The following is a 23,394-nucleotide window of genomic DNA, read 5'->3' on the forward strand; positions in this document are numbered from 1 at the left end:
ATACTTTAGAGAGGGAGAAAAATGAGTTTGTTTGTTGTTAAGCATGTAGAGGATTTGTATTTATACATGTTTTTGAGCTACATGTGATGGATAGTTTGAATGTGAGGGAGAATGGACAGTAAATGTAAGGTAGAATTGAGATTATTTCAATTTTATGTATTAGGAAAAAATTAGAGTAAATGTGTTTTTAATATTTATAAATTAGCTATATAATTTGTAGGTGTAATTTCATACTTTAGTACTTTTTAGATAAAGGTATGGAATTAGCCATTTTTAGAATAAGTAAATTATGTGGGAAATTTTAAATTTTTTAATAGTTTAGTTATTTGTAAATTAAATACGAGCTAAATAAATTTGTGGTACATAGAGATGGCTTCTGATGCTGGATGTAGTGGCGATGGTAGGGGAGATCGTCGTTCCTCTCGCGGCAAGAGGAAAACCATAGTTGGCCCTCACGATAAGCTGAAGAAAATGAGTGCGTGGGAGAAAGCAATGCTTCATTATTTGCAAAGATATCATGAAGATACTGTTGCGACAAGTTAGGAACCTCCTTTTGGTGGTCGTTATGCTCCACCGCCAATCCTGGGTGTTTTAGGTACACTTATAAGTACTACCATTGCAGGAGGTACAAATAAATCACATGATGAGGATGCGTGACCAAAACCTTCGTCTTCGCTTCCCAAGGATGCTTGAAGTCCTTATATATAGTACTTAGTGAATGGTTTGTCGTAGTGTATCATGTTGTTCCTGCTCTCAAGTTTAAATTTGTGTATTTCTATGTAAACTTTCAGCAATATTTGAGTTTGTCATAGTGTATCATATTGTTTGCTTCTGAAAGTTTAATTTGTGTATTTCAATCTAAAATTTTAGCAATATGATGGATAATTTTATTGTAATCCATGCGCCCAATGCAGTAACCAGAAGTGTTATTCAAAGGCTTCCTGGGGGACCATTCATAGCCACTTGTTTAGATACGGTTTCACGCCTAACTATTTGGTTTGGACCCGTTATGGCGAAAGAGGGGTTGTAATGGAAGACGGTGAAGAGGAGGAGGATGATGACAACATTCTGGATTGCGCTATAGGCCAAGCTTTTGCAGATACTACAATGGGTGAGGCTGATGAGGATGAGTTTGCAGAAGATGGCCATACTGATGACCTCAGTCAGATGCTTAGGGATGCACACAGAGATTGCGAAACTCAGAAGGAAGCATCAAAGTTGTAGCGCATGATAGATGATCACAGGAAATTGCTATACTTAGATTGCCAAGGAGATCATAAAAAGCTGGGTACCACACTAGAATTTATGCAATGGAAGGAAAAAAATGGTGAGTCCGATAAGGCATTAATGATTCTTTGCCCTCTGGGATTAATGATAGATGATAGTGATGCAGTAAAATAATTATTTAAGAAGGTAATATAACTAATGTAGAATTAATGAGCCATTCAAACTTATTGTAAATATAATTGCTAATTTAATATATTTTTGCATGTTTGAAATATGTAAATATCTTATTTTTTGCTTCCTGAAATCCAGTGAAAACATAAATACAATAAATTTCCAAAAACCAGTCGGGAGATGAAAAACAGGAGAAGACCCCCATTTATCCCGGTTATAAAGTAGAACCGGGATAAAAGGGACTTTTTGATTCCCACCTCGAAGTAACCGTTTATCCCGGTTGATCATAAACTGAGATAAAAGGGGGGCCTTTTATCACGGGTGATCATAAACCGAGATAAAAGGGGGCCTTTTATCTCGGTTTGTATTAGAAACTGGGGTTAAATATCCTTTAATCCCGGTTTCCGTTACAAACCGGGATAAAAAGGACGGTCCTGTATAAAAGTTATATTCTATACTCCCCCCGCCCAACACTTAGTGAAATTTTTCCCTCGTCGTCCTCGTCCCGCCTGTCGCTGGCCTCTGCCATCGCCGCTCCCCGTCGCCGCAGCCATCATCTTCGCCCGCAATCATCACCGGCCTCCTCCTCCATCCCCATCACCGCCGCCGGCGTGTCCATCCCCGTCGCCGCGACCTCCGCGCGTGCCCCTCATCGCACGCCGGCGCCACCTCTTCCCCGTCGTCGTAGCCGTCCCCCGTCGCCGCAACCGCCATTCCCATCGCCAGCCGGCCAGCCGCCTCCCTCGTCGTTGCCGTGCGTCCTCATCGCCGACACACCCACCTCCAACTCCAGCCGTCCTCCCGGCTTGAATTAATTTTTGAAATTTGGTAGATTACATACAAAATAAATTTTGTATACATTTAGGTCCCGTTTGGATCATTGCAATTGTTTGTGGAATATAGTTATAAACTTCTAATTAATGCTTAGAAATTAATTGAACTTTGGTACAAATGTTTACAAATTTTTGTTGAAATGCTTAGAAATTAGTTGAAATTTAGTACATTTTGTATATTACATTTTGTATGTTACATTTTGTATATTACATTTTGTATGTTACATTTTTTATATTACATTTTGCATAGTACATTTTTATATTACATTTTGCATAGTAAATTTGTTGAAAGGAATTTTTTTCATGGTTGTTCTCTATATGATTTCATGTACAAAGTAGTTGAGATCGATGGTAGATGACGAGGTCAGAGGTTATCTAATGGAGCGGATTATTGCTGGTGATTGTAGTTCCAACCTTCCCATAGCGTATACCAATGAAGAGGGTAGCCAGGCAGACATGTTTCTCAATCTGTCTGCCGATGGCAATGAAGAGCTCGAGCCCCAGCAAAACGTTACCATGGCAGAAGGTTCCGACGAGGTATAGATCATATTTTAACCCTCTCTATATATAATATATGATGTTATTCATTATTACTATGTACTAATTAATTAATGAATCTTGAACTGTTAGCCCTCTGGATCGACGAACCATCATCCGAAGCCCCGAGGTCCTTCCAAGGTGAAGACTGGAACAAAAAAGGCTATCATCACGGAAGTCACAGAAGAGGGTAGGCCGGTTGCTCCCCAAAAAGTGGCAACATAGTACGTGAGTCAGATCGGGGCAATCGTAAGGGAGAACGTGCCCATCAGCATAAGGGAATGGAAGGGGAAAATGACTAATCCATACGCGCTCCAGGAACCAGAAAAGAATATGTTGTGGGAAGAAGTTAAGAAACATTTCACATTTCCCGACGGATATATTGAAAATGATGTGAAAGCGTGGACACTGAAGAAGACGGCCACACAATTCCAGACATTCAAGAAGATGTTGGATACCACCTACATTAAGAAGGGCCGAACTCCAGATTTCACTGTGTATCCACAGTGTAAGGACCATTACGAGGCATTTGTACAATACAAGAGCACCGAAGATAGTAAGAAAAAGGTCGCCCAGAACATAGGCAATGCTGGGGGAAGGAGTACCATCATAAGCTAGGGCGAGGTGGTTACGCCAAAGCAATTCCCAAATGGAATTAGATGGTAAAAGACCTGATTGAGCGGGGTGTCGTACCAGGAACAATTGTGTGGCGGATCCACTTCGAATTTGCTTGATTAAACATGATTAAGCCGCCTGATATGTGACACTCATGCCTTAACCAAGTAAACACGACTTGCCGTCGGATTTCATCTGATTTAACCACTTGAACAGGACCGAATAGCAAACTCACACGAAGGTGAGCGGTTCTAGAGAATACAATAAGTCCACCGGTTAACCAACTTAACCATTTAGATCAATTCCGAAAACAACATCAGAGTTTTACACGGTTTATAAGAAAACAACAGAAGGTAAAACAGCACGCGGAAGCTACTTCGTCGGGGTCGGACATCCTTGGCGAGGCCAACCGGGATGTCAGTGATCCCTCTCCTCGCTGTCCAAGGAGGGATCCCACTCAACCGTCCAACCCGGAGGGAGTTGGGGCGGCCAAGTGCCAACAGAGGATGGCTCAGAGGCAGCAACTTCACCTGAAAGAGAAGAGCCACAACAAGGCTGAGCTACTAAGCTCAACAAGACTTAACCGACAGGGAGTACGCTACTCCACCACTTCTAGACATGCAAGGCTTTTTGGCTGAGGGGTTTGTTTGCCAAAAGCGCTAGGTGTATCCCTACTTTCAAGTTTTAGCTCAGGTTCTAAGTTCATTACCCAATCTAAGTTAGCAACTTACTTTAAGCAAACATAGAACCAACCAAAAGGTAGATACATCATCATCAAGACCATGTCATCATCAGATTCCTTTATTACTCAGGGTGACATAGCGATCAAGCAGTCTCAAACTGTGAGAGGCAGACGAATCGATTCGGGTTTCTTAACCATGCATGGCAAACCTAATCTCACGACATCCGCGCACCACAAAGGTCGCTTCCTGTGTCGGTCGTCCCCATCAATTCCCAGGCACGTGTCAGGTCCAAACTTCCCTTGGCATGCAATGCTCCACAGTCCCGGCCTCTACCGTACTGTGACCGCACTTGCACCCACATGATGCACCATGGGAACCTTGTTCCAGGGACAGCAGGGGTATAAGCCACGCCCTAGTTCAATCAGGTACTAGGCTTCCCCATCCCATACTAGGTATGAGATTAGTACTTTCAAACACTTGATCACGAACACCACCACTGTCGGGCCTTAGCAAGTTTCATAGACAGACGGGGCGATCAACCGACCACCAAAGAGTTAACCAGAACCCTGCCCCGTCCATCGTCCTTATAGTTGTAACAGAAGAGGAACAACCAACTCCTACAACTCGCGAGTGACAGGAAATCACTCGGCTTTTACCGTTTCCTATTTAAGCAAAGCATCTACTCGGTCCAATAGCTAGTGTTCAGATCATGGGAAAAACTAAGTCATGCATCTATGGTTCCAAACAACTCCTATATGTAAATGCACAAGCATGATCAAGAAGGCATGCGCAAGTTTGGTAAAACACAGGGGATTCATGCATCCGGGGCTTGCCTTCACGCGAGAAGGAAGGGAGCTGCTCTTTCGCTTGGGCGGCTTCGGCTTCTGGAGGCAGGAGCTCGGCTACACCTTCGTCTTCTGGCGCCGGGTGTAGCTCGTAGAAGCCGTCGGCGAGACACAGCTCTACACGAATGCAAGGCATGGGTTAGCATTTAGACGGTTATTTCAACAGCAACACTTGCAAGTTTGAGCCTAGAAACTTGCGGCAAGTTACGGAAGGGTGGGGAGGTTCGCTTGAGTTGGTGGAGAACAAGATATAAGGGTCGGATGGGAAGGAACTTATGATCAGACCCTTAATCTAGAGGACTAGGTGTGCTAGGGGTCCTCAGACCTAACACAGAGAAGTCCCCGAGTTTTACACATATACCCTCCATTCAAGGAAAAAAGATGCTGCCGAGCCCTCGGGCGAGGCGGAGAAAGGTTGGCGGAACAGACAGGGTCGGGCGAGACGGAACTGGGGTCGGGCAGATAGGAGGGGTCGGACGAGACGAACAAAGGGTTGGTAGCTTACCTTCGTCTTACAGATGAGGCTTGGGGTCGGGAAAGAGCAGACTCGGGCGGAAAGACTAAGGCTTGGGACAGCAGCGAGGTCCGGTGGGTTCCGGCGGCGGCGGTGCTTCTTGTGAACCACAAGCAAGCGTTTGCGCAGCGCGGAGGAGCAAGAGGCTAGATGGATTGAGAGAGCGGTGTGGGGCGGAGAGGAGGGTTTCTCAGAAACTTAGGTGGTGGCGCTGTGAGCACGAACAGGGAGCAAAGCGGGAGGGTAGCGATGGCGAAGGGGAACTCCGGCGGGGCTCCGTCATTCCTTTTTATAGCTGCGCGGAAGGGAGAAGGTTGGAGCAGCGTAAGGACCGGGGAAGAAACGATGGAGTGCGCTGCCAGGGCGGCGATTGAGCAACGAGGGTGGTGGAGCAGGACTTCGGGGATGACACCGGCGGTCATTGGGCACCGATGACAGGGCGGCGTAGGCGCGGTTTTGCCGGTGGTTGAGATTGGGCGAAGGCGGGCATCGTCGTGCGGTGGATTTGATGGAAGTGACCGGGAAAATGGCGCTAGAAACAAGGGCACACAGGTGAGAAGATAGGCGGCTGCGGTCGCGCGGGCGAGCGTGGAGCAACAGATTGTCGGGGGCGGAGCTCTGACAGGGCGGAAAAGGAGCTGTCGCAGCCGTGGTCTGGGTTGGCGGAGGAGGAATCGTCGCGTAACGAGGATCGGGGCGGCGCGACTGTGGAGGGGCGATGGAAAAGACGGGCGGCATCGGGCTCTACAGCCGGGATCTGGCGAGGTGATGATGGGCGCGGGCGGCGAGCTGCTGCAGAAAGGGTAGCAGAGGAGCTTCCGTTGCGATTGGGGAAGGGGGCGCGAGAATCCATCCGGTCGTGGCCGGCGACGAGGCGGAGCGGCGGGCGTCAAAGAAGTCGAGCCACGCGGCAAGGGAATTCTGAAGCAGGCATGCAACTCGAGTGCGCCTGTCGCGGGAGATCTGGGAGAAAGATCTCGTGGGTCCACCGGTCAGTCTCGGTGGTCCACTGCTCAGATTGAAGGGAGGCGTTGTGGGAGGACATAGAAAGATCCGGTGGGTGAGATGGGGTCGGTGGGGTCGGAACTGGGAAAAACGGCGAGGGGTCGGATCACAGGGGTCGGGACCGAACTGGAGGTTGAGCACTTGGACTTGGTAAAGCTGAGACAGGGGATCAGGGACTCGGATTTAGATTAACGTGAAGAAGTTTTAACTGAGGTCGTTACAAATTGATTGGCCCAAACAATCGAAAAATTGGTATTACGCTCATGGAGGTGAGATAAACCTAGACGATGGGACGCTGGTCTTCGATGACCTGTTACGTGAAGCGGCCACAAAGCTTGACAAGATTATTAAAGATGTTAAGGATGGGACGTTGACGGTGTGTCGAGAGAATGATGAGCTCACAATGGCCCTCGGGAATCCCGAACACCTAGGATGTACCCGAGGGTTCGGGCTTGTTCCCTGAAAGTTTGCATTCCGAGGCAACTTGGACATGTACACAAGCCAGATTCGAAGAAAGGAGCAAGAGGATGAGAGGTGGCGGCGCATGATAGAATCCAAACTGCAATCTGTAGAAGTAAGAATGTAGGAGGGAGGCAGTAGACGAATGGCCGACGCAGTTGGCAGCTCTTCTCAACACCTCGGGAGCAGTTGTGCATCCACAGAGCTCCCTAAGCCACATACGCCAGGATTACCCATGGAAGAGAAACTATTCCCTGTGGATGCCATCACGCAACGCACCACATATGAGCTGCATACACCGATCAGCAACCTCAGCATTAAGGTACGTATATATACATAATATTTATGCACCAGAGCCTCGGGAGTGCTTTGGCAATTTTAAGTTTAAGAACTTCATTTCTTTTATATATTCAAGTGGCGTACAGGAGTGCATTGCCAATCCTACCAAATCAATCATGCCATGGCATGGAGATTCCACCTGGCTATGCCAGTGTTGGCGTAGAGAGAATCCCTAATAGCCAATTTGAAGGCCTAGAGCTCGACTTTCCATGGGAAACAATTTCCAAACTGAGTTTTCCCATCTCATGACACAAAGTCTCGGTGAAGGTTGTTGCCGACAAGCCGTTGCAAGGGGTCTTGCGGCTAAGAGCATCGGCCACCACATTGGCCTTGCCGGGGTGATAGTGCACTTCCAGATCATAGTCCTTTATCAACTCTAACCATCTCCTTTGGCGCATGTTGAGGTCGGCTTGGGTAAAGATGTACTTGAGGCTCTTGTGGTCGGTGTAGATGTTGTAGTGGGTGCCCATCAGATAGTGTCTCCATATCTTTAAGGCATGGATCACTGCTGCCAACTCAAGATCATGGGTCAGGTAGTTCAGCTCGTGAGGTCGTAATGCCCGTGAGGCATAGGCAATTACTCGGTTGTCTTGCATAAGAACACACCCAAGTCCAGTGCCAGAGGCGTCACAGTACACGTCAAACGGCCTAGAGGGGTCAGGTTGAGCCAAAACCGGGGCTGTGGTCAGTAAGCGCTTTAGGGTCTTGAAGGCTTCTTCACACTTATCGTTCCATGCAAATTTGACCTCTTTCTTCAGCAGCTCAGTCATCGGCTTCGCTATCTTGGAGAAGTCCGGTATGAAACGCCGATAGTAGCCTGCTAGTCCAAGGAAACTTCGGATCTGGTGCACTGAGGCAGGAGGCTTCCAGTCCATGACTTCCTGTACCTTGCTGGGGTCAACGGCTATGCCATTCCTAGAGATAGTGTGTCCTAAGAACTTGACACTATCTAACCAAAATTCACACTTGGAGAACTTGGCATAGAGCTGATGATCTCTCAGCCGTTGGAGAACTACATGAAGATGGTTGGCATGTTCTTCTTCACTCTTCGAGTACACCAGGATATCATCAATGAACACCACTACAAACTTGTCCAACTCGGGCATGAACACCGAGTTCATGAGATACATGAAGTATGCGGGTGCATTGGTGAGTCCAAAAGACATGACCAGGTACTCGTAGAGTCCATATCTTGTGGAGAAGGCAGTCTTAGGGATGTCACATGGTCGGATCTTGATCTGGTGATAACCTGAACGAAGATCGATCTTGGAGAACACTCTAGCTCCAGCTAACTGATCAAACAAGACATCAATGCGGGAAAGTGGGTACTTGTTTTTGATAGTCACCGCATTGAGAGGTCAGTAGTCTACACACATGCGTAGGCTGCCGTCCTTCTTCTTCACAAACAGGGCCAGGCAACCCTAGGGTGATGCACTGGGTCGGATGAAACCTTTTTCCAACAGATCATGCAACTGGGTCTTCAACTCGGCCAGCTCAGCTGGTGGCATCCGATAGGGTCTCTTGGATATTGGAGCGGTACCGGGAATCAACTCTATGGAAAACTCCACATCCCTATCGGGTGGCATGCCGGGCAAGTCCTCTGGGAACACATCCGGGTACTCACAGACAACAGGGAGGCTTTCTAACTAGGCTTCCGATAGAGGGTACGCACAGGGAAGTGCGGTCTTAGGATACTTCAAGGATAGGGTAGAACTGTCATGAGAGGGTGAGTTGATGTGGAGGGTTCGGGCAGCTGGGTCTAGAACCACTTGGTGTCTGGTCATCCAATCCATCCCAAGGATGATATCTATTCCTACCAGGTCAAGGATAACAAGATTCTCCTTAAAAAGGTTTTGGCCTAGCTGGATAGGCACATTGACACTCATCCTATCAGATGTGATTATTCCACCCGGGGTGGATATCCTAAAAGACCCTCTGGTTTGGCATTCCTGTAACCCACACTTATCGCGGGTCTTTCTTCCGATAAAACTATGTGAAGCTCCCGAGTCAAACAAAACCAAAGCTAAAAAACTGTGAATCAGAAAGGTACCCGTCATTATCGACGCACCTTTAGGAAGCTCTGCTGCGTGGGTGAAGTTCAGTCGACCTTGGCGAACTTGCATCTTGGGCCTCTTCCCTTTGTTGAGCATTGCATTGCCCTACCCGGGGCGCTGGCTCTGATTTCTGGGGCAGTCCTTGGCGAAGTGCCCCACATCGCCGCAGGTGAAGCAGCAGTTACCAATTGCAGGACGTGGTGGTGACTGTAGAGTTGACCGGGGCGCCTGTGGTTGGAAACTAGGAAAAGGAGGCGCTGCCGCTGGCGGGGGTCGGGCGATCCATCTTCCCGACTGCTGGGGTCGGCTGGGCGCCTGTGGAGGAACCATCCGAAACCTTCGAGCATCGTGGCTCGGAAATGCCACGGAGGCCTTCCTCTTCTGGTCGGCTTTGAGAGCCTGCATGCAATCCTCCTGGGAGATGGCCAAATTGACCAACTCGTTGTAAGTGTCCACCTTAATCGGGTTTAACCTTTCCCTAAGCTCCAAGCTTAGCCCTCTGCGGAATCTATCCCGCTTCTTCTCATCTGTGTCCGCATGATAGCCGGCATAACGGCACAGGTCATTAAAAGCTTGGGCGTAGTGCAGGACGTCTCTGTTTCCCTGGGTAAGAGCCAGGAACTCATTGAGCTTGCGCTCCAGGAGACCATCCGGAATGTGGTGCCCTCTGAACGCTGTCTTGAACTCGTCCCAGCTGACGATATGGTCGGCCGGCAACATGGCATGGTAGTGATCCCACCAGAGCCGGGCGGAACCGCGTAGCTGCTGAGCTGCAAACCGGGCTTTGTTGTGGTCGGGGCACTGGGCGGTGAGAAGCTCGAACTTGGATTCGATGGTGCGAACCCAGGCGTCTGCGTCGAGCGGGTCTTGGGTCTTCTGGAACAATGGGGGCTGCGTCCCCAAGAAGTCTTCATAACGAGCAACATGAGGTTGCTACTGAGCCCTTCCACCATGGGGCTACTGCTGTTGTTGCCCCTGTACCAGATGCCTCAGCAGCTCGGTCTGAGCCGCTAAGATCGCCTCCAGTGGAGACGGGGGTGGGGGTGGGGGAAGATCCTGTCTTTGCTCGCTGCTGCCGGGCACAGAGCCGGATCTGGTGTGATGCGCCATCTGCAAGAGTTAACGTTCCATTAAATTCCATAAACTCAGAAGTATTCCTTAACGGATAGGGGCGCACAAGTTAAATCCTCCAATGCAACTCTTGCCGACAATGCAGCACACGGCCTCATAAGGGAGATACACTCTTCCCATTGTCATCTTAGTTAGCATTTATCTTAGCCCTGCACACGACTTCGGGCGAATCATACCCAGACTCCAGGAATTCCATTACATCTGACCTTAAGCCAAGGGGTCGGGTTAGGCGAACAACTCAAGAAAAGGGATCAGCCAAAACGAACCACACAAAAGGGGTCGGGCGAGGCGAAGAACTGCCTCGAGGTGTCGGGCGCATCCGATCTAGCGACCCGGGGTCGGCTAAACTTGGACAGACCCACAGAAAACGGCGTGTGTGGTCACAGCACAAACTCACATGGTCTAGCATTCCAAACATGTGGCAAGGATTCAAGGGTCAAACTCAGGATCTGATTCCACTGGGATCTTTACATGGTTGTTCCTACAACACAAGGAATACTCAACTTAAGGCCAACCTAATATAGGACTATCCAAAATTTAGGCTGCCGAGGAGTACAACAAAAGAATGGGTTCCCTACAACTCTCCATCTACGAGGGAACACTGTGAGTTGGAGAAGGGGCGTCGTCCTCTTCAATGTCCATGCTGGACGCTTCCTCAACCTCCTCAGGGTCTTCCTGTTCTTCCAGCTGCATCTGGAGGGCATGCATGTCATCGAGTTCGGCGTGATGCTCGTCCAGATGAGCATTAGCAACTGCCAGCTCCATTTCTACTTCCATCTTTTCTTTTGACAGCTCGATCATGCCATCCACCAAATCGGCTACTTCTCCCTCAAGCTCGGAGATTCGGTCCTGCATGTCGTGGATGTGGATGCCTCTTTGGATGAGCTGATATGTTTGGCCCACAATGTCTCTTCTGGCGGCATTGAGGTGTCCCTGAGTATCCACGGCGATCCGAGCAAGGACAGTCATGGCCCGTCCTTGGAGCTCAATCAGCCGATATAGGGCTGACATACACCTGACATTGGTGGAGATGGTGACAATCTAGTGGGAGGTGGCCAACACCTCGATGTTGCTGACGCGGTCGAGCCACATCGGGTCTAACCGGTTCCTGGTAGGGAACAGGCCGATTGGGTCCAGGGTGACCTCCAGTGGGTGCAGCTGACAGAATTGAGTGAGGAGTTGTAGAGCAGCTGACTCCCAGGTGTCTTCCAGTGTGTGGCCGTACGTTGAGATTCCAAACTGGGGCCACTCAGGCCGCGCAGGAGGGGGAGGTACTACTGCCTGCACGTTGCACCTTTTGACGCCTTGCTTCAGGTACAACCGTCCCGCATACAAAGGTGGAGACTGGTACCCGAACCACCTCAAGGTGTCCCACAAGATAGCGGGAAAACCCTCGAAGTGTAGGCACGTCGAGTGAGAGGTGCCATCTGCGCCATACAGAACGTGTCCGGGGGCGGCCATCTGGAACCAAGAACCAAAACAGCATGAGATAAGCTCTAAGAGCCAGGGGTCGGACAGAAAAAGCATCCGGATTTAACCGAGAACAAGCTGGAAGAAACTAGAAATCCTTAGAACCGAAGAAGGGCTTTTCCGAGCAAGGTTGCTTTTGAGGAGGGTGACTTCACCGATTTTTAGCTTATGTCGCATGCACGGCCTACCTCGTTCTTAACCAAACAACTGCCAAAACTTGGCTTACGCGGTTAGTGCCGGTGGCAAGGCAACCAGTACGTCTCTCCCTATAGTAGCTAGTCGGTTCTAGCAACGTCTCTACGCGAACACGGTTAGTGTACCTGCAGAAAAACACAACCACATGAACCTTTCGTGCCAGCACCCATGAAAGCGTCCCCAAATATTACCGTTCACTATAGGAACAACACCCATGCGTTCAAGGCTGCATGGACAGCACCCAACCGTGGAAATAGGTCCCCTTGAATGGAACCATATGACCCTTCGCATACTCGCGATGCGGAATCAGCGCACGTATAATAGACGTGGCGAACAACCATGATGATAGGCTCGTTGGAATCGAACCATACCACCCTTCGTATGGGTTAACATACGGAACCTGCGCACGTATGATAAACGTGGACGAAACAACCGCGATGATAGGGTCCTTGGAATAGAACTCCCTATCAACCCTCGCATACTCGTGATGCGGAACTCGGCACACGTATGAAAACGTGGTGAAGTGCTGGAAGGTTAGCAAGATAACCAAATAAATATTAGCCACCTAAAACAACCCCAAAATCCCCTAGGGCCTCCCGTACTAAAGCCATCCTTAACGATCGTACGAGATTTTTCAAGGAGTTTCTTGCAACTTTTATTTTTAAAAGAAGTGATTAGGGCCTATTGTGTTCTCTGTCTTGCTAAACCAGCTCTGATACCAGCTGTGGCGGATCCACTTCGGATTTGCTTGATTAAACATGATTAAGCCGCCTGATATGCGACACTCATGCCTTAACCAAGTAAACACGAAGTGCCATCGGATTTCATCCGATTTAACCACTTGAACAGGACCGAATAGCAAACTCACACGAAGGTGAGCGGTTCCAGAGAATACAATAAGTCCACCGGTTAACCAACTTAACCATTTAGATCAATTTCGAAAACAACATCAGAGTTTTTACACGGTTTATAAGAAAACAACAGAAGGTAAAACAGCACGCGGAAGCTACTTCGTCGGGGTCGGACATCCTTGGCGAGGCCAACCGGGACGTCAGTGATCCCTCTCCAAGCCGTCCGAGGAGGGATCCCACTCAACCGTCCAACCCAGAGGGAGTTGGGGCGGCCAAGTGCCAACAGAAGATGGCTCAGAGGTAGCAACTTCACCTGAAAGAAAAGAGCCACAACAAGGCTGAGCTACTAAGCTCAACAAGACTTAACCGACAGGGAGTACGCTACTCCACCACTTCTAGACATGCCAGGCTTTTTGGCTGAGGGGTTTGTTTGCCAAAAGCGCTAGGTGTATCCCTACTTTCAAGTTTTAGCTCAGGTTCTAAGTTCATTACCCAATCTAAGTTAGCAACTTACTTTAAGCAAACATAGAACCAACCAAAAGGTAGATACATCATCATCAAGACCATGTCATCATCAGATTCCTTTATTACTCAGGGTGACATAGCGATCAAGCAGTCTCAAACTGTGAGAGGCAGACGAATCGATTCGGGTTTCTTAACCATGCATGGCAAACCTAATCTCACGACATCCACGCACCACAAAGGTCGCTTCCTGTGTCGGCCGTCCCCATCAATTCCCATGCACGTGTCAGGTCCAAACTTCCCTTGGCATGCAATGCTCCACAGTCCCGGCCTCTACCGTACTGTGACCGCACTTGCACCCACATGATGCACCATGGGAACCTTGTTCCAGGGACAGCAGGGGTATAAGCCACGCCCTAGTTCAATCAGGTACTAGGCTTCCCCATCCCATACTAGGTATGAGATTAGTACTTTCAAACACTTGATCACGAACACCACCACTGTCGGGCCTTAGCAAGTTTCATAGACAGACGGGGCGATCAACCAACCACCAAAGAGTTAACCAGAACCCTGCCCCGTCCATCGTCCTTATAGTTGTAACAGAAGAGGAACAACCAACTCCTACAACTCGCGAGTGACAGGAAATCACTCGGCTTTTACCGTTTCCTATTTAAGCAAAGCATCTACTCGGTCCAACAGCTAGTGTTCAAATCATGGGAAAAACTAAGTCATGCATCTATGGTTCCAAACTACTCCTATACGTAAATGCACAAGCATGATCAAGAAGGCATGCGCAAGTTTGGTAAAACACAGGGGATTCATGCATCCAGGGCTTGCCTTCACGCGAGAAGGAAGGGAGCTGCTCTTCCGCTTGGGCGGCTTCGGCTTCTGGAGGCAGGAGCTCGGCTACACCTTCGTCTTCTGGCGCCGGGTGTAGCTCGTAGAAGCCGTCGGCGAGACACAGCTCTACACGAATGCAAGGCATGGGTTAGCATTTAGACGGTTATTTCAACAGCAACACTTGCAAGTTTGAGCCCAGAAACTTGCGGCAAGTTACGGAAGGGTGGGGAGGTTCGCTTGAGTTGGTGGAGAACAAGATATAAGGGTCGGATGGGAAGGAACTTATGATCAGACCCTTAATCTAGAGGACTAGGTGTGCTAGGGGTCCTTAGACCTAACACAGAGAAGTCCCCGAGTTTTACACATATACCCTCCATTCAAGGAAAAAAGATGCTGCCGAGCCCTCGGGCGAGGCGGAGAAAGGTCGGCGGAACAGACAGGGTCGGGCGAGACGGAACCGGGGTCGGGCAGATAGGAGGGGTCGGATGAGACGAACAAAGGGTCGGTAGCTTACCTTCGTCTTACAGATGAGGCTTGGGGTCGGGAAAGAGCAGACTCGGGCGGAAAGACTAAGGCTTGGGACAGCGGCGAGGTCCAGTGGGTTCCGGCGGCGGCGGTGCTTCTTGTGAACCACAAGCAAGCGTTTGCGCAGCGCGGAGGAGCAAGAGGCTAGGTGGATTGAGAGAGCGGTGTGGAGCGGAGAGGAGGGTTTCTCAGAAACTAAGGTGGTGGCGCTGTGAGCACGAACAGCGAGCAAAGCGGGAGGGTAGCGATGGCGAAGGGGAACTCTGGCGGGGCTCCGGCATTCCTTTTTATAGCTGCACGGAAGGGAGAAGGTTGGAGCGGCGCAAGGACCGGGGAAGAAACGATGGAGTGCGCTGCCAGGGCGGAGATTGAACGACGAGGGCGGTGGAGCAAGACTTCGGGGATGACACCGGCGGTCATTGGGCACCGTTGACAGGGCGGCGCAGGCGCGGTTTTGCCGGTGGTTGAGATTTGGCGAAGGCGGGCGTCCTCGTGCGGTGGATTTGATGGAAGTGACCAGGAAAATGGCGCTAGAAACGAGGGCGCACAAGTGAGAAGATAGGCGGTTGCGGTCGCGCGGGCGAGCGTGGAGCAACAGATTGTCGAGGGCGGAGCTCTGATAGGGCGGAAAAGGAGCTGTCGCAGCCGTGGTCTGGGTTGGCGGAGGAGGAATCGTCGCGTAGCGAGGACCGGGGCGGCGCGACTGTGGTGGGGCGACGGAAAAGACGGGCGGCATCGGGCTCTAAAGCCAGGATCTGGCGAGGTGATGATGGGCGCGGGCGGCGAGGTGCTGCAGAAAGGGTAGCAGAGGAGCTTCCGCTGTCATTGGGGAAGGGGGTGCGAGAATCCATCCGGTTGTGGCCGGCGACGAGGCGGAGCGGCGGGTGTCGGAGAAGTCGAGCCACGCGGCAAGGGAACTCTGAAGCGGGCATGCAACTCGAGTGCGCCTGTCGCGGGAGATCTGGGAGAAAGATCTCGTGGGTCCACCGGTCAGTCTCGGTGGTCCATTGCTCAGATTGAAGGGAGGCGTTGTGGGAGGACTTAGAAAGATCCGGCGGGTGAGATGGGGTCGGCGGGGTCGGAACTGGGAAAAACGGCGAGGGGTCGGATCACAGGGGTCGGGACCGAACTGGAGGTTGAGCACTTGGACTTGGTAAAGCTGAGACAGGGGATCAGGGACTCGGATTTAGATTAACGTGAAGAATTTTTAACCGAGGTCGTTACAAATTGATTGGCCCAAACAATCGAAAAATTGGTATTACGCTCATGGAGGTGAGATAAACCTAGATGATGGGACGCTGGTCTTCGATGACCTGTTACGTGAAGCGGCCACAAAGCTTGACAAGATTATTAAAGATGTTAAGGATGGGACGTTGACGGTGTGCCGTGAGAATGATGAGCTCACAATGGCCCTCGGGAATCCCGAACACCTAGGACGTACCCGAGGGTTCGGGCTTGTTCCCTGAAAGTTTGCATTCCGAGGCAACTTGGACATGTACACAAGCCAGATTCGAAGAAAGGAGCAAGAGGATGAGAGGTGGCGACGCATGATAGAATCCAAACTGCAATCTGTAGAAGTAAGAATGTAGGAGGGAGGCAGTAGACGAATGGCCGACGCAGTTGGCAGCTCTTCTCAACACCTCGGGAGCAGCTGTGCATCCACAGAGCTCCCTAAGCCACATACGCCAGGATTACCCGTGGAAGAGAAACTATTCCATGTGGATGCCATCACGCCACGCACCACATGTGAGCTGCATACACCGATCAGCAACCTCAGCATTAAGGTACGTATATATACATAATATTTATGCACCGGAGCCTCAGGAGTGCTTTGGCAATTTGAAGTTTAAGAACTTCATTTCTTTTATATATTCAGGTGGTGTACAGGAGTGCATTGCCAATCCTGCCAAATCAATCATGCCATGGCATGGAGATTCCACCTGGCTATGCCAGTGTTGGCATAGAGAGAATCCCTGATAGCCAATTTGAAGGCCTAAAGCTCGACTTTCCAGCAGGTGACGGGTCAACAACACTAGGAGAAGTGGTTCACGGGGTCATTCTATGGCGCAAACGCTACATCATCATCCCTGGTGTGGAGGCACCTCCTCAGAGCTCAAGATCACTCTTCGCAAATCCACAGCAGCGACCATCTCCTCAAACATCCAGACCATCATCTCCACCACAACCTGCTCCACGATCAAGGTCTCCATCTCCAACACATCCTGGTGGTTGGAGCGACGACGACGACAACAACACCCCTCCACGATCACCTTTCCCGGGACTAAGAGCACCATTTAAGAAGTCGCGACTACCGCCTCCCAAGCCAAGACAACGTAAGAAGAAAACAAAGGAGCCTGAGGTGACTCCTGAGGAACGCTGGGAGGCAATGACTCATGAGGAACGCTGGATCGAAATCCAAGTACAAGCTAGTGAGTGGTTGAGGGAACAGAGGGAATTAAGAAAAGCAAGGGAGATGGAACCACCGTCAGTAGATCGAAGAGAATTATATAAATTCATCAAGACACAAGAACAAGCCAAGAAGAGTCAACCACTACTATCGAACTATGAATGGGCATTAGTAAAGGTTGATGAGAAGAAAAAAAGGAAAAAAGTCGAGCTGCCAGTTGCACCGCCAAGTGAACCGAAATGGACCTTTGAGCTAGGCAAGCCTATGGTTAGCCCTGATTCGCTAAAGAAGCTATCAACGAAGATGTACGAATTCCATCAATGGTACATGAAGTTGTCTGCCGACGAGAGGGAGATGTTGGGCCTTAAGATAAAACCGATAGATTTTCACGGCGAAGGTGAGGCAGTTCTGTTGCTACGATTCAAGGATATATACGAAGTGTACCATCATGGTGCCCTAGACGTCTCTCTGATGAGCGCCTGGACTCTATAAGTGTCCGTTTATATGTACATGTAAATTTTGGCTCATATCATTTTTTTGTGCATGCGTCACCGTACTAATTAACTTCGTCTTCCATTTTATGTAGGATGCTAATTCGGACGTGCAGACATGAAGCGTACCTCCATATTGGCTTCATAGATCCATCCATAGTGAACCAAACCCAGATACGAGATTTTCCAGACAAAACGTTGCTGGCAGTATACAATTCCTTAGATAGACAAAAATTAAAGGATCACATACTACTTCCATACAACTTCAAGTAAGTGTGTGTATACCGTCTATATTCATTTTCTTTTTCCTTACCTAACATTTACGTATGCAGCTCCAACTGGATCCTCATTATTATTAACATTGATCGAAGTCACGTCACTGTCTTCAATTCGTTGAGGAGAGATCCGAAGGAGTACCAAGACGTGCAACACATGCTAGACATGTAATAATTCTGGACCTCTATCTCTATACAAAATTTTGTTTCCTAAATTTTCACCAAACACTATATCATTCATTATTTTAATCTGCAGAGCATGGAGAGAATTCATCAGGGCAGACAGATCAGGTCAATTCAAAGAAAAACTTACATGGAGAACAGACTTCCCGGTACGTATGAAGTCTGCACATTTTATACATTCTATAGCATGAATATTTAATAACTTAATTATTTTTCCCCACAACAGTGCTTAAGATAGGAACCTGGGAATGATAATCTATATGGCTACTATGTCTGTGAGCACATGCACAATTTATTGGGACCCAAGACCATCAAGGCCACGGAGCACGAATTTAAAGTATGTAAAATAAAACTATTAATAGTTATTTATTTTCTACAATTGTTTGTGTAAAATTCACATATATGTATCCAAATTACAAATGTGGAATATTCAATTAGGACTCTTGAAGAAGGAAAGAGTAGTGGTAATATGTGAAGATCTCATTGGATTCCTGGTGGACGAGGTGGTAAATCCACAAGAAGATTTTCATTACGATGGACAAAAATTAGACGCTCCCAGCACCTCGACGGGAAGATCATCGTAGATATATATATATATATATATATATATATATATATATATATAGTTTGATTTAGTTTGTATATATATGTAATACGTACGCTAATTAGATTTGTATATATATATAGTACGCTAAGAATTGTATAGTATTTGTATAAATACTTGTTTGATTCATTTAAATAATTGTTTGATTCGTTTATATAGTAGTTTGATTGATTTTATTATAAAAAAAAGTTCTCAACTACTAACGGTTAACTATAGGGGTACGTGAGATATGCACGAAATTATAGACGCCAAGCAAGTGCCTGCATGGTGCTATACGCACGCACTTTAGTCCCGATTTGTAACACCAACCGAGACTAAAGGGGTCTGTCCACCGCTTGGCGTGGCAGCCCCATTAGTCCCGATTGATTTTACAAATTGGGATTAAAGGAGGGTTTTCTATCCCGGTTGAGGGACCCGTGATAAAAGACCCCCTCTTTATCTCGACAGATTAATCCCGGATGCATTTTTAGGAGATATGCAGTCTATGAACCGGTACTAATACCGAGTTCTCTAGTAGTGAAGTTAGTTCTATGAAGAAGGACATGGTGCTAGTGACAAGAGAATCACTAACTTGACTATAAACAACAAGCAGCTAGGTGTTGCTGTGTTTTGAACGATTCTCTCTCTGGGTACGTCATTTTCCCTCGCTACCCGTTAATGATCAAATGTAAGGAAAATTTTGTTAGGCAACTGATTGATGTATTTTCCTTTACTGTTGTTTGTTTGGACCTTCATGCCAAGACGATAAAACCTACCCGTCGGACTACATCATGCGTCCCCTCGACACCTATTTGACTGCACCTGTTAGTGTAGGTCTTGCTCTTCCCTTGATCTATACAGATCTGTTAGCAGCTAAAGTACTATATATATTGGTGCTAATGCATATTTTTATTTTGGTTGTAGATTATTGATGAGAAGGTCTGGTGGATGCAAGGTGAAAACATAATGTAATCAGCTATTGTGATGTGCTTCTGAATGTAACCAGAGATATTGATTTTTTTTTGAGATTATGAGATATTGAATCTAATATGCTGTAATTTTGATAAATAGGCTGAAAACTTACTATATATGTCTTTTGGGCTGAAATGTTGCTATGATAAATGGACTGACTAGGTTAAAATTTGATGGGCCTCTTTGATGGGTTGAAAAGTTTATGGTCTGAAATACAATTCAGCACCACGTCAGCATACACATCAGCAGCCACGTCAGCAACCACGTAGGCATGCACATTAGCAGCCACGTCAACATAGATATCAGCAGCCACATCAGCAGTCATGTCATTGCTCACGTTGTCGGTACCAACCAGCTATGACGTTTATTTTCGTCATTGATATTGCTCTTGGGCTGGGCTGTGCGGGCCTAAAAGTGTTTTATGATGGTTAAGAAACGTCATAGATTGTGCTGATCTATGACGATTATGAAGAAACGTCGATCGATTTAATCTGTGATGCTCAATTTATAAAGTTATCTGAAATTATCACAGACACTACTTTATTACGATTTTTCAACGAACTGTGACATATTTGTTTCGTCACATATTAAATAGTTTCTCATAGTGTAATGTGCTTTGAAGTTACGAAGCTTAACCAGCCTCCGCCTCCAGAAGTTAGATAGAAGGCACCATTAGCGTCGAGCAGACGGAGAAACCAAGGTGACCAAGAGAGACCGAAGCTGCATGGCGCACGCTACCAAGTCGTAAGCAGATCGATAACAACTTACTGGGCCGCCGTCTGCTCTGCTTGCTACGAAGCTGATCCGGTCTCCTCACGAGATGGAGTTCCATCTCCGTACCTTGAATTTTTTAAGAGTCTACAAATGACAGTGATCTCTGTTGGGTCGAGGTGCTACAAGAGAATTTCAAATTCTTTACTGAGAGTCTACAAAGAACTGTGATCTCTGTCGAGGGGTAACAAAAATAACGGGGCAATCCCCAAGGCCAGTCGTGTACGTCGCACGAACCCAACAACCGTATTCATGTGCTCGAACCAAGAAAAATGAAGAGTGTTGCTCCGTTTTTGTGGGAGTCAGGACGACTTGCAAGTTCTAATAGATGTTATATTGGTATGTATACTACTGCTCTAGCTATAATTACCCACAATTAAAGTCACAATTTGAATACACCGCTGGAGAAGTGGCATTTAGTACTGACCCAAACCTCCTTTAATACCGGTTTCATAACCGGTATTGATATACTATGAAACCGGTATTGATATACCTAAAACCCAGTACTAAAAGGTACCTATTATAATTTGTTCGTATCACCATATTCGCTCCTAAAACTCGGTATTAAAGGTACCTATTCTAATTTGTTTTGCATATGTGCATACGCAGTACGTGAGATTCGAATTCACAATCTCAAACCTTACCCTTAGCATCACACATACACAGCACATGTGATGGAGTTAGATATACTTTACTTTTGAAGTAACCGTGGAGAAACATTTAGTACCGGATCATAACACACCAACCGGTATTAAAAGGCTTCCGGGGACCCCCAAGATTTGAACTTGGTACTAATATTAGCATTAGTACAGGGTCAAAATATGGCCGGTACTAACACATTGAATGAATGGTCGTTTTTCTAGTAGTGATAGTTCGAAGTGTACGATGGGAACACGAACACCTAGAATATTAATATTCTTGTTTTGCAAGAAACATAACATATTAATATACCATAGTAACATCTCAAAATTGCTTTGCGAACAATCAAATTATCATACCACAAAATCAATGAAACTAAAATACACGAAGATAAAGATGGGAAAGATCAATAACATGTGCAGTATGCCTATCTTCTTTGCAAGGACAGGACAATGACTGAGTACTTGGCCTTGTCCCTTTCCAGATACTCTGCTACCTTGCTTGCATATTCTTTGAAGAGGGCATCAAGAATGGATTCACCGAAGTGGCTTACAAAAAGAGTTTCCATCACAGCCCTTATGCACTTTGCGACATTCACCCCACTCTGGATGTTATCTTGCACATTGTCATCTTCAGAGTCGTCATAAGGATCCCAGTTTGACTCAAATAGTTTAAATTCATTGAAGTCAAACAGCCCAGTCTGCTTGATAGCTGCCTTCACTTCATCAATGGACGCCCCATAGATTGGTAGGTTGAAGGAGTTCAGTTTATCTTCCTCCACGAGGCCCTTTTACAAGATATATATACATTAAAGTGAGCTTAGTTCCAAGATTAACTCTTCTTTCCTCAAAATAAAGCAACCATAGATTTTACTGAAATAAAGCAACCATAGATTTTACTGAACTGATTTATAATCGTTTGCATTCTACTCCAAGAATAGTAGTCATACGAATTTTTACATACTGCATACTACTATATTTTTGCATTATAACATATATACCTTCTCAACAAGAGACTGAAGAGATTGTGCGAGTAGTCCGTAAAGATAGTTCAAATTGCCACTGTATACATCCTCTTCCTTCCTCCCAAGAAAAGTCAGAACCATTTGCCCGCCAACCACTAGTTCATCATACCGCAGCTCAAGGAATAACATCAAGTCCTTCTGAAATTGCTCTTGGTACAGTTTCACCACAGACAGTGGTGTGGCCTTTGCAATGTAAATGTTTCTCTTGTTGCCGTCTAACCCATCAGGAAGCTGAATGGCATACAGTGCCAATCTTCTTAGCACATTGATGATCAAGAAAGAATATGTACTCCCTCAGTCTCAAATTGTTGGTTGTTTTGACATTTCTAGATTCATAACTTTTACTATATATCTAGACATAAGTGTATATTTTAGGTGCATAGCAAACTCTATGAATCTAGAAATATCAAAACGACTAACAATTTGGAACGGAGGGAGTATAAAAAAATAAATTACTCAGCCTGAATTGTACCTGAGAACGCCAATGGAGGCTATAGGATGAGTGAAAGAGATGAACGCTTTGGGAAGGGAAAAGCCTAGTGTAGTAGGACCCGGATAGCCCAGCAATATGGAACGGAAGCCGTGTTTCTCCCTTGTGATATGCTGTAACTGAGCTCTTGAACCGTTCAGCTGATCGGAACACATGGCTGAAGTCGTTGCCCGGCAGATCATTGAGGAAGAATTGGATCTCCGGCACATTATGGCTGCTACTGGCTTTGATCACCTCCGAGAGGAAGATGAGTGTGTTGTCACCCGGACCGCAGCCTAGGTCACAAACCACCAGATTTGGAGGGAGGAGAGCAGAGCAAACTTGTCTCACAGCCTCCTGGAGCACTGATTTAGTCTCGAACAAAGCTTTTTGCTAGGACATACAGACGGAAAAAATAGAAAGGTAAGATGGAGAGTACTTTTTATCACGCATGTTTGCTAAGAGAGAAATAGGGAATTCCAGGTACAAACTTGAAGTCTGGAGTTAGTGGTGTAGCTGGTTTCTCCATCTCCTTCCACCATATGGAAGTCACGCTCCATCCTCATGATATGCTTTCCACCAATGGGTTCATCACATCGTGGAAACTGGAGGGCACCATGACCCTTCTATATAAGCAGGAGTAGTCCTTCGGTCCTATAGGCCGTTTTAAATTTTCTAGATGTATACATAGTATTATACATTTAGACATAAAGTATACATAAAGTATATTTAAGTGCATAACAAAGTTTATGGTTTAAAAAAATCAAAACGATCTGTGATTTAGAACAGGGAGTACATGATTAAAAAAAGAACTTTCCATATAT

The 23,394-nt window shown here is 47.2% G+C and overlaps 1 protein-coding gene across 1 annotated transcript; it reads right to left on the bottom strand.

The window, feature by feature from the left end:
* Nucleotides 1-21,504: 21,504 nt before the first annotated feature.
* On the bottom strand, nucleotides 21,505-23,136 carry LOC101759061 (anthranilate O-methyltransferase 1). The gene is made up of 4 exons (XM_004965061.1): nucleotides 23,062-23,136; nucleotides 22,574-22,963; nucleotides 22,078-22,332; nucleotides 21,505-21,864 (listed from the first exon to the last, which is right to left on the bottom strand). Exons 1-4 carry the CDS (start codon nucleotides 23,134-23,136, stop codon nucleotides 21,505-21,507), a joined length of 1,080 nt encoding a protein of 359 aa, XP_004965118.1.
* Nucleotides 23,137-23,394: the final 258 nt, after the last annotated feature.

The sequence above is a fragment of the Setaria italica genome, chromosome IV (genome assembly GCF_000263155.2).
Source record: "Setaria italica strain Yugu1 chromosome IV, Setaria_italica_v2.0, whole genome shotgun sequence".
Lineage (NCBI taxonomy): Eukaryota > Viridiplantae > Streptophyta > Magnoliopsida > Poales > Poaceae > Setaria > Setaria italica.